The 12,667-nt window shown below is 40.2% G+C and overlaps 1 protein-coding gene across 2 annotated transcripts in view; it reads left to right on the plus strand.

Moving 5' to 3' along the window:
- The first annotated feature begins 1,091 nt into the window (after nt 1–1,091).
- The window catches only part of vsnl1a (visinin-like 1a), a 34,630-nt gene continuing 23,054 nt past the window's right edge, over nt 1,092–12,667 (plus strand). Inside the window, exons 1-2 of one of the 2 annotated variants that reach the window (XM_030047798.1) lie at nt 1,092–1,366; nt 9,745–9,914. In XM_030047798.1, coding sequence (XP_029903658.1) covers nt 9,753–9,914 — 162 coding nt within the window. In that variant the 5' untranslated portion in view covers nt 1,092–1,366; nt 9,745–9,752. The remainder of the gene's footprint in view (nt 1,367–9,744; nt 9,915–12,667) is intronic. The other variant, XM_030047797.1, reaches the window with a different exon arrangement.

Consider the following 12,667-nt stretch of genomic DNA (forward strand, 5'->3'; position numbering starts at 1 on the left):
TAATTTTTCTCAAGTTTGCAAACTTTCAGTGGCTTTCAAGTACTGTGAAGACCCCTTTAAAACTATGATGACAGATGCAAAAAGAATTATCTTGCAAATATCAAATTATTAAATAAATATTAGATTCAGTCTCTACTCTCACAACTCTATTATGTCTCGTTATCTTGTAAGTTATGAGTTTTAATATGTAATTTTAAGTTTGTGTCAGCATTACGTTAACTTTAGCTTCTAGCATCGCTGACATAAACATGCTAGTTTTTTAACTAGCTAACGAGAGCCAGCAAGGTTATAGGAGTATATATATATATATATATATATATATATATATATATATATATATATATATATATATAAAAAATCTCAGTTTTAGCCTATTGTAGTCGTTTACTGTTTCTCCTAAAGACAATATTCTTGTGCAACTTGGCTTACATCACTTATGTGTCATGACGAACTCCATGGATATGGCAGACGAAAAAAAACAAACAAACGAAAAACATTATAACATCTGTGAGCTAGTTAAGGCTAGCTAAACCCCGTTCAGCTCAACCGTCACCCTGACTGAGGCACACTCGGTCGTTAACGAATAAGCCAGCATTTAAAACACAGTCTAAAAACTGTTTTAATTACTTTTTTAAATTATTATTCCTGCTTACCATTTACAAGTAGCCAGACACGCTATTAAACTACACTGGTTATCCAGTTCAGCGCCGTAGCGGTCTAACTAGCTCCTGCTGCCTGAGGTGAGTGCTGCTGACACCGGCGGGAGATAACACTAACTCGGTATTGTTTGTTGTTAGGACCGGGCCCCCACTTTGCCTGTTGTTTTAGCCCTGATGCTCACGGGTTTTGGTCTCTAGAGGCTGAGTGCATTTGGTTCTGTTTAAAAATAGATTAGTGAATTATTGTCCGTGTTTTCACTGCAGTGATAAAGGCAGCTGAATTTGACGTTTTATTACGAGAGTTGCGCTTGTGTTGTGTTTCTTGTCGTAGCGCTTTTGTCTCCTCACTGCATCACCGAGAGAGAGAGAGAGAGAGAGAGAGAGAGAGAGAGAGAGAGAGAGAGAGAGAGAGAGAGAGAGAGAGAGATGCTCACTCCTCTCTGGACTACTTAGTATCGGCAGCAGTGTGTTTTGCAGCATCTTACGGACGGCAACGCTGACTTTCGCCCGGGCTGACTTTTCTCCTGCAAAGATAAACAAGAAAAATAGTCGTAAACATAATCCAAAAACAAATCTCAAAACACAAGACGGTCGACAGAAGAGCATCTCCAAACGTTTTAAATTGCGTCTGTTTTTCCGTCCTCGCAGGCTTTACCCACTTCAAGCAACAGACCGGACTTCTCCCGCTGACTTCGCACTCTTGCAAGGTAGGATGCTCTGGATCTTGCGGCGATCATTTTAGTGCATGGAGAAAAATACACGGCTAACATAGAGACTTCAGTTTGTTAATGTGTGGTGTCCTCACAGCACAGCATGGTGCACCGTGCATTTACTTTCACCAGATCAGGATGTGCATTTTATTGGATCGACATGGTTATGATTGCAAGCACATTAAAGTAAAATGAAATGTATCATAGTCAGATGCAGACTGTACAGCTCTGCAGAGTTAACCTTTCGCCATTTGCGAGATTGCAGTTAATTAGCGTTAAATAAACAGGATCTCGCACGGAGTTGAGTCTCCAGCCTCCACACACAGAGGCGTTCAATTCAGTGACGAAAAAAGTGAACAGGCAATCGATGGTCACTCGCTTTGGAAATTTGTTGATTCATTTGTGTGATCAGTGCAGTTTCCACGTAAGGGGGGGTTGATGTTGCGTGGGTGGGTGTGTTTTGGCACGATGTGGAAGGATGTGGTTTGTCATATCCTCGTAGTTTGGCGCTGTCCGTGGTGCTGATGTTGGAGGAGGGGGTGGGAGGGAGGTGGAGGGGGATGTGGTGGGTGGGGGTGTCTCCTTAACCTCCAGCATCCTCACGGGAGGCATTGCCACCCATGGGCTACTTTTTTTTTTGCAGATCAAGGCATGAACAGGCTCTTACCCATGACACCTCTCTGGGCTTTTATTTTGCAACCCCACCTTCTTTTACCACCTTGCACCCACCTCACATTTTTTTTTTTTTTTTTTAACATTTAAGAAGAAATGACTTAGAGAATTGCATTTCAAAGAAGCCACGCCATAGTACTGAATCAGATCCTGGTGTTGCACCATCCCTATGTGGTGGTGTCGTGCTCTGCCGGGGCTCTGCCTCTCAAGGTCATCCCCCTGTTAGAAAATGATGGTAAATGGCCACAGTGTTACATAATACGCCTGGCTCAGGGGCAGATCTGCTGGTTCTTCACAAGGCTGTGAAATTACTCACTTGAGAATACATCTTTGCATCACTGACAGTCTATTCCAGACCACTGATATGTAACTGTAGCTGTGAGTGGTGGTGTTTTTTTTTTTTGTTTTTTTTTGCACTGATGTGGCCCCAGTGGGTTTCAAGACAAAGGGGCTATGACTCAGGTTTGAAGTCAGCATGATGCTCTGCAATGCACTGCAGACAGACCTCATTGCATATTGTGCCTGATTTAGTGCTATATGGGTCTTTTCTCTCAAGATGATAGAAGGCACTGACATCAGCGGATTATGTAATGGACGTCTGTTTTTAGGAGGATATGAGTAACTGATGTGAAATTTTCATGCAAAAAAATCAAGAATTAACAAGGGGGTGTGGTGCGTTCTACAGTGTGTGCTCGCGAGGGGTGTCATCCCTCCGCATCCCTCTTAAATCACATCCTCTTCAATTGTGTAATGCCCACTTTTGGAACATTTTATGATAGAGGTCTTCTGCCTTTTACTAGTACTGCACTTTCCCCTCTACTATTTGTAGAAACATTAAAAATTGAACTGAATGAGCTGGAGATTGGCAAGGAATTTCATTATTATCGGGTCTGGCCTGAGTGTCCAGCACTCGACCAGGGCTACCGCAAGAGGCAGAGGGGTTTTATTCACAGTTACCTTATGTTAAAAGATTGTTTTTACTGCATTTTTCTTTTAGTAGATACTTAATGGTAGAGAGTGAAGAGCAAGATGAGGCAGTGACAGGGCTCCTTTGAGGTCTAGAAAATGTTGAATGCACAGTATTGGAACTACACTGGAATTACATTGGAAATAAAAGGAAGATAGAGGAACTGGAAATTGGGAAATAGCACAAAAAAGTGTCTAAAAATATATGTTGCTTTGTCCCAATACACACGTTGTGAAGCATAACCTTCAGCTTTAGTAGCAGGAGTGTAGCAGTCCAACTTACCACCATATCACGATCCTAAATTTGATATGGGGAATGTGGAAAGAGATATTGTGACAAATGTGTAGCCTGATTCAAAGCCACAACGTCACAACCATGTCAGATTTAGAGATGGCAGCGTAGTGAGGGAACCATACCACCACCAGATGACCCACGTTCAAGACCCCAGACTGATGAAGCATCCACCCTGCTGGAGTGCCTCCGAGCAAGACAATGAATCTCTAAAAGAACCAAGCACAGTGTTCTGCAGCTGACCCTAAAGCATAGTTTATGATTTAGTAACAAATAATGACAACATCAGGAAAAGGATACAGGGTTTTGGATGAGGAACCCCCCAAAATGCATTAGGCGGCCACAAATGTCTCAACTTGTGAGGAAGGTTTTAAATCTGTGATGGTGTTGGTTGGAATTTTTACACTGGATACTAAACTACTAAAATATGCATTTTTGTGGGAGGTAAAGCTAATGGAATTTTAATATGAAAAAATATGAGAATAAACCAAGGTGAGAATTAGGGCATATAATAAAATAGAGAATGAGCGAACGAGATGAGAGCATCATTTTTTAATTTAATTTTGTCTTCAAGCCAGGTCACCCCGAGTACAAAACATTTTAAAACCTGCAGAGAGAATACAGAGGTGCACTCACAGGTGTACACGAACCTCTCAGCTTATGGCCCTGCTGCCCACTGTGTGAATGAAGGAAGACTGATTAATAAGCACCGCCTGCATTAGGATGCACTGTGAGCCATTATACGCACATTATAAATACAAGCAAATGTGAAAAATTCGTACTTTTGTTACCACAAATGATGAAGTGTTTGCGATTTGGTTATGAGATTGTTATTAATGAAACAGTTGCCACAAGAAGCACTCAATCCCTTGTGTTTTTTTTCCTACATTGGGTAATTTATAGCGCGGTGTCATGTTGCAGTGGGGCTCTAATCTAAAAGAGGAGTAGAAATGCACACCGATACAGCTGCGCACCCGGCACTCTCATGTGAAATCTTTCTCATCCAGGATCCAAGGATACCAAGATTTGTAAACATACACTCGGAGCTAGCAATTAGACACATACGTTCACAGAGGTCAGAGGTCAAAGTCCACACAAGAGGTGCACGAGTCTTGACATTCTGGATCTGGGTTTCGTCTCACTTCCGTAATAATACAAGTTACCTTGAGTAGGTACCATGCCTGTTTCAATCCCCATGTAGAAGTGAGAAGAAACAGGATGTCGAGCTTCAATGACATGATTAATTACAGCAAGCACACCGGAGTACGGACAAGCACAAACACAAGTGCTCAGAAACACACTGTAGACGAATGCACATGCAGTCTCTCTCTCTCTATCTCTTTCTCTCACACACACAAACACACACTCACACACATGCACGAGCACCTCTACACTGAAATGGATGGTGAGGCTGTGATGCATCTTTAGCTCACGGCTCTCCTGGGACACATCTGTCTCCTGCTGTAGCTGCTGTCTTGAGGCTCATTCCATCTTGACTGACAGCCTGTATTGTAACAGAAAAGTGTTAGCAACTTGCTGTCAGAGTGTATTGCTTCCTGTGACTGTGTCAGTGCATCACTGAGAGACTCTTTTTCACACAATAGCTGGCTGCATCGGCTGTTCCTTTTTGCCGAATGCTCACAGGCCAAGAAGCTACGCCAGTTTGTAGTGGTCATGCTGGTGTTGCTTAGTGGTTGATTGCATGTCAGTGTAGCCATCATCTGCTAGCATTCTCTACGCTGCAGTGTGCATGAATGTTTCTTCTTGATTCCTTTAGCAGCGGCTGGCCACCATAGCTGGAAATGTGCCAGTTTTTGCATTAAGTAAACATTTTGTACTTAAATGAAAGGTAAAAATAAAAGGAACACCGTCATTTGCTCCTCTGCTCTTCAAACACACAAAATGAATAGACACAATTTTTAAAACTAATGTTTGCAATATTACAGAATACCCAAAAAGCATCAATTTTAACATGACAGCCAGCCTTATTACCAGATTTTGGGACGAAACAAAATGTAGAACCAAGAACAAAACTCAACAACGTCACAAGACTTAGATAAGGACCACTAATGTACATGAATCTATCCCTGTTTTAGCTCCTCTTTTGCATATTGTAGCATTGTTTTAATTTATCAAATAAATAAATAAGTAAGTAAACAAATGAAAGCAATTATCTGCCATTTGTGTGTTTTTGCAGAGAAAAAATATGACTAATTAAAAAGGATTTTTCATTTATTTCACACTTTGTTTCGATGCATTGGCAGTTTTCTTGCACTGGTGATGCTTAATTAACACTCTCACTGTAGGGTGTAACGCCACTCTTGGTGATTTTCATGTTTAAATTTCGATTGAAGGACCATAAACTCAAAACTGCTGGGTGGCCAAGCTAAACACAAGGCTGTTTTTCTGGGAGCCTGAACAATTGATGCAAGCATTTTTTCTACACACACTGATAAGAACAGTGCTTTGATTTGAATATACTGTAGTAAATGCAGGTGATAACATGACTATCTGAAATCAAATGATCACAAATGGAGATGTCATGCTGTTATGTTTACACATGTGCACTAGATACAGTGTTGAAAATGCTATCAATTAATTAATCAAAGTTAGTTGCATTCCTAGATATGACATTTCTGGACACCTGTTCAGTGAGATATGTGGCGGTCAGCGTTTGGCGTCCCACATGCCGATAAAGCATTCTGTGAGCATCAGGCTTGTTCATGCCTTTGAGGGGCTCAGCTGATAGTGAGGGCATCCATCCAGCCTATTTCTTTGGTCCTGGGGGACAAGGCTGCTCAGCAGCATGGGCCATCTCCAAAGACAGAGAGTGTCCATCGCACTTCATACATCAGACAGAATGACATCCAAAGCAGCTCTGAAGCCGAGAGTAGCCAGGGACTCGGTGAGCCATTGCCAATCTTATTGGATGGCTTTGTATTTGTGGGTTTTGGTTATTGGATTGGCAGCTTCAGTCTAACTCCCTCGCCTTCTCTCTCTGTGTATCTATCTCTCTGTCATTCTCTGGTTATGGAGGTGTGGATCTTCATCTCTATCTTACATAAGCCATGAAATGATTGGATTGTTTTTTTTCCTAATCAGTTCTCTGTGTATCTCTGTGCGGAGAGTGATTGGAAATTCACAGTCTAATTAAATAACCGCAAGTCTTGTTACCATGTGGGGAGTATTTGTGTCTGGTGATTTCATTTGTAATGAGAAATAAATATATATTTTTTATATTTCTCATTTTGTTTGCAAGCAGTATGGGGGTCTAATTAATTGATATGACCTTATCCATTGTACAATTTGCCTTTGGTTTTGCACATTCAGAAACTCGCGAACTTTGGTCATCATTAGCCTGGGTGAAAGCATTTTGCATGGGACCTCTGCTTCATTAGACAGGCTTCACAAAAGCATGATGTCACATATGTAAATATATTCAAGTGCCACAGACCAAATTGGAAACACTGCTTTTCACACACACACACACACACACACACACACCTTCATCTAGCAGCACTGCAATATTTTCAGCTCTGTGTTCAGGTCCATGAAAAGTCTTAAGATGTCTAAAATTCAAATGTAGAAATATCAGACATTCAAAATCAAATTTAAGTAATCTTTAATTTTAATTTTTGATTTTGTCTTAATAACATTTATCTAATTCTATGTGTCCATGTATCTCTTTTTTATCAGTATATGTCTGACCCATGTCCACTCTGCAGCAGACAACATTCTTTCTTTCTTTCTTTCTTTCTTTTACATTTTGCAATCCTTCTACTGACAAAGTTCTGTGAAAAAAATGTAATAGATTTATTATCCTACCACCTTGCTGTTGTCTCTAAAGGAAACCGTTATAATAACATTTCATAGAATCATCTAGTAAATTATCTACCATATTCCTACCTTAAAAAAAAAAACCTCTGCAGTGGAGTATAGCATTTATAAACCTTTACACTTAACCTGCAGTCCGTATAGGTTGATAGATAGACAGATGTACTTCATTGATCCCAAATTGGGAAATTCTTGTGCTACAGCAGTATGTTATCCACACATTTCACAGGAATAATAGTAAGCTACACAAAATATACCTATCATTACTAGGAGATATATATATATATCTTAGGAAAAATAAACACAACAAAACAACAAAATAAATACATACAATGCTTATTTGAAAAAAGAAGATAATCTGGCAAAAAATTGTCTTAAATTTTGTTAAGGATTGTCTTAAAATAAAAATAAATTTAAAAAAAAGTTGATCTCTCTGATACTTGCAGACCCTGACAGGGACATGCACAATCATCTGTCATATTGAAACAGTACACAGCCTTATTCCCACCAGATTTGCATTGCAGTGCCCCACAGCGGTACCTCTTGAATGGTCCCCTTTTGCCATTACCACCTTCGTTTAAAAAAGACTTTAAAGAAGACAGATGGGCAGTGATACCAATGTGCATCCCTATGTACTGCCTTTGCCTTCCCACACAAAATGGGATTCATAAAGCGTCTCAGCCAAGAGAAAGAGTGCAAATGTTCTAAAAGTCTAACCATCTTTTGCTAATTATGGTAATTAGGGGTTGGTTAATGAACTAATCAAGGCCTAAGTGCCAGTAAAGCAGCGGCAGCACCGAGCTGATAGATCTGCTAGACAGCTGGATGCAAGCAGCTGCGGGCAGAGAAGTTGGGGGACATTAAACGCCACAACACACTTGAGATTCTCAAAAAAGACACAAAGGACCAACTAGTTTAACAGGGTTTGACGTCAACATTACCCTTCCTACTGCGCAAAGTGTCCAAACATCAACAGTCAAGAGTTTCAGCTGTCAACGAGATACCCACCATTTGAAAAAAAGTATTAATAGTAAGGAAGAACAAACAAGGGCACTTTTACAAGGATATCTGCTAACTTATATCTTGCTTGAATATGGGAATATGGGAATATTATTGGATAGATAGGTAGATAGATAGATAGATAGATAGATTGGTATACTTTATTGATCCCAGACTGGGAAATTCACACGTTACAGCAGCATCATCAATAAAAACAAAAAATAAAATTTAAAATTAAAATTAAAAGTATATACAATAGAGACTAAAAATGCAAAATATATACACTAAAGAAAATAAGGGCTAAGTATATACAATAAAGTCGCCTGAGAATATAAGATGTTTAAGTGTTGAAATGTAAGAAATGTAAGATATAATGATGAAAATATAATACATATGAAAAATGAAAAATACAGATAGTTGGGTTTAACACAGTGTCATAAGACATAAGGATAGTGATGTTTGCTCTTCACAAATCATCTCATTGTGCAATAAAAGTTTTAAACCCACTATTGATTGAATTGATTACACTGATTATACTGATTTTCCCCCAAGCAGACATGTAGTATTTTGGAAACTGTCCTAATTCAGTTTGCAAGGATTAAACATAGTGGGTTCAACACCTGCTTGCACAGTGAGATGAACTGTGAAGACCGAACATCTCTATCTTTGTGTGCCCAGTCCATTATGACACTGTTAAACCCATTAAGATGTACCATTGGTGAACGGCACAGCACTCTGCAATAACATTAGGACTGTAATGATGAAAGGGTTCAGGCTGTTCACGTTTCATCTTTTCCAATGCGGCACCTCAGGATAAAAAAAAATGCTTCATAATAGTGATTTATGATACATCTGCCATTTTTTCCCCAAATATACTTTATTTAATGGCATACTTATTGGATGAACATGAAGAATAAGCTTGCACACCCAAAACATTCATAATATGAAATCCTCATTGGGAGAGAGTTCCAGCCTGAGTGAAATGATGTAAACCAACTGGAAGGATTTTCAGGGTGCAAAGTTGCTGCTCAAATTAATAGATTTTTCGAAAACAAAACAAAACAAAACAAAACAAAGCAAAAACATTTAATTAAGCTGCTTAGACAGGCTCAGTAAAGAGAACATTTTATCGCTTGCAGTGTGACCCATTCAACTTAGACCTGAACAAAGAAAAAAAAAAAAAACACAAAAAAGAAAACAGCGTATTAATTTCGTAGATGTGATACTTTTCCGGTGCCTCATATTACACTCCATTTGTTCGGAGGATTATTTTTAGATGTAGCTTTAGTTTGCTGTTCTCTACAATCTCTGCTTCTCAGGCCTGATGAATCACACTTCAAAAAGCCTCTCTCACTTTCAGGTCCATAACACCTATTTTCTAAAGACGTTCATCTTTATGTTCTGTGTGAGATGATTTAAAAAAAAAAAAAAAGAAATGCCGAACATAATCAATTTTTGTGTGTATGTGTGTGTGCACCTGTGTATGGATGGTTGCTTTTGTGTGTGCACGCTCATTCCTGTGTGTGTGCATCTACATGCACTTGCCGGTCTCTGCGTGTGTGTGTGTGTGTGTGTGTGTGTGTGTGTGTGTGCCCTGTGCTGTGCTTTTCAGCAGAGAAAATGGGGAAACAGAACAGCAAGCTGACCCCTGAAGTGATGGAGGATCTGGTGAAGAGTACAGAATTTAACGAGCACGAGTTGAAGCAGTGGTACAAGGGTTTCCTGAAGGACTGTCCCAGCGGCCGGCTCAACCTGGAGGAGTTCCAGCAGCTTTATGTCAAGGTAAAGACTCGGCTCACTCACTCATTCATATATACACACCAGACTTACCTGAGTAAATGAGGGTAGATTGTAGTGGAGAGTGAATATCATGTATCAGATTAGAGTAAAGAGGAGCTGAGCGTAGCAGACTGCAGCACAGTCGATTTGAGCAGAGTAAAATACAATAAATCAAGAATAGACAGAAAATTTTAAGTAGCATCAGGCCCGGGACACACCAAGCTAATGTCAAGCTAAGGCCAAAGCTCTCCTGATAAAACTTGCCGATGAACACATTGCAGACCACAACTCTAATGCAGCACATTCTGCACCTGCATGAGAGAAAATAATCCTCCACACCAGCAGGGGGCAATAGTCTCACAAAAGCAACCCAGAGAATCACGAAGCAAGGTAGTGCCAGCCCGTCATTTTCATGCCGCTCTGTAGGATCGGCCCTCCCAAGGAGTCATGCAGAGATTTTTCTTTTGTGCTGCTTTTGCGTTAGTTTGTGTTACTTTAATATGCTTTGGGTTTTCTCGCAATCGTTTTTTCTCTCATTATAGTTTTGTGTTCTCTTGCAATACTTTTGCAGTACTTTGCAGTACTCTTCTAGTTCTGTTCCTTCTGAGCCATATGTCTTATTTTCGCTCCGCTGCTCCCAGCGTAACAGTAAACCACCCCAGTATGGATGAGCTCATTGAATTTTACTTTGAACTGGGCATTAATTATGCTGATATAGCACTACTGCTCAATAGGCTCGGTGATATGTGATTAGTGAAAGTAAACTTATATGCTTTCTCAGATCAAGAGACCTATGCACTGGGAGCAGCTGAGCGGAAACAGACTGTTTGTGCTCTGCTGCTCCCAGTTGGAAATGGATGTAGAAAATTATTGTAAGGTAATGCAAAAGAGAGGGCAAATTTATTGTAAGGTAACGCAAACCAAAAAAGTGTATGTGCACGTAAGCCACAGAGGTGATGCTTGATAGTGGTGGTACACGACACACTGCACAAATTATAGGCGATCACCATTCACAGAAGGCCATCAATGGGCCATCGAGGTCTGGTGGCCGGTTGTCGGCTTGATGAGTCAGGGGCTTTAGAGCAGTGGTTCTGTTACTAATAGTAGTTGTAGTCATAGCAGCAGTGGCATTAAGCCTATTATTAGTGTTATCACCTGCAGACATAGTTGTAAGTAGCAGCAGTGGTGAACTTAACAGTAGTACTAGCCGTCGTAGTCATAGCAGTACCACTCATAGTAGTAGCTGCAGCAGTAGCATCAAAAATGGAGAAGCATAGGTGCCAAATATCAAATATTAGTTACTACAAATTGTAGACAGACCAACACAATACATTCTCTCTGGGTAATTCCAAAACTGGTATCAGCATGGTTGGTAGGGGCCACATAAATGTATTTTAATCACCACCACTGTGAAACTAAAATTGTGTTGCTGTTATTAAGTAGATTTACGCGGGCATCCTGCCATGTTCCCATTCGTCCCTCTCTGTATCTGGGCAGAAAACCATCAGAAGCCCAGATGATTATCTGTTCATGCTAATATGTAGCCGACTGTATCTCATTAGCTCTGATCGAGCTTTTGAGGCAGGATTTCTAAATAGCACAGTGTAAATTCATTCATTCCTATGAAACAGGGAGAGATACACTGACATCAGCAAAATAATCACCGTTTCATGATGAAAAACAGATTACTATAACTAATATTCATTCTGCCGCTGCTTCTGTTCTGCTCTGTGCTTCTTTACTACTACTACAGTTTCTGCTATAATTGCCATTGGAAAAATATATTCATAATTAAACCCGCAAATTACAGGCGCTGTTGGGCTGCTTTAATCAAAATCAACCACTAATCGGATACGATCTTAACACCTGGTCGCTGTAATCTGTCCCTCACTGCGTTACAAAAGGCTTATCTTCACGTCTTCCTCTTTCAGATCCCTTGTATCTTTAAACGAGGCTGACTTCGCAAGAGGCTACGACAAGCGCAGCTCTCTGAGTGGTGCAAGAATAGCCAGCGTTAATCTTTTATCATCGGTGCTAGGAAATGCCTCATAACCAGAGGGGCTGCAGTTACATAAAATACACCCGGGTACTGAGGTCATGGGCACGCTTCCTCTAAATGCCAATGGAGCTCACGCATCAGCTCAGACGGGAGGAGACACTGACAAAAAAAAATACAGTGTAAGTACTGGAAAAAAATGGATGCTGTAAAAAGAAAAAAAAAACATAGGCATAAAGCACATCTGTCAACACCGACAGTGACATTTTCCATTTGGACCAATTCGTCTCATTAAAATCTACTCTAAAGCATCAAAATCCTTTTTAAAATTGAGCTAGAAAAATAACCTAGACTCCTGGTAAATAAGGATACATATGGATACATGTACACACACACACACACACACACACACACACACACACACATAAAAAATATAATAAATTAGATGGAACATCCCTTAAAATCTCTTTACACTATAATTTGACAGCATACAAGCAACAGTGGGTAGAAAATCTGCAGCTGCACAAAGGGGGCAACACAGCCAAGATCTAAAGGGGTCTTGTAGGCTGCTGGGTAAATCCTATTATTGATGCATCCTATTGTGTTTCTAGGCAACAATATATCAGTGATAGGGCTTTATTTAAATCCAAAGGGCTGATAAGTGGGAAAACAGTCTGCTGCGACCTCACATTAATGGGACAGATTGTTCCTGTGAAGAGTGACTGTGTGCGTTTTTTGTCTGTATATGTGTTTGTGTGTG

This window comes from Myripristis murdjan, chromosome 24 (genome assembly GCF_902150065.1).
Source record: "Myripristis murdjan chromosome 24, fMyrMur1.1, whole genome shotgun sequence".
NCBI lineage: Eukaryota > Metazoa > Chordata > Actinopteri > Holocentriformes > Holocentridae > Myripristis > Myripristis murdjan.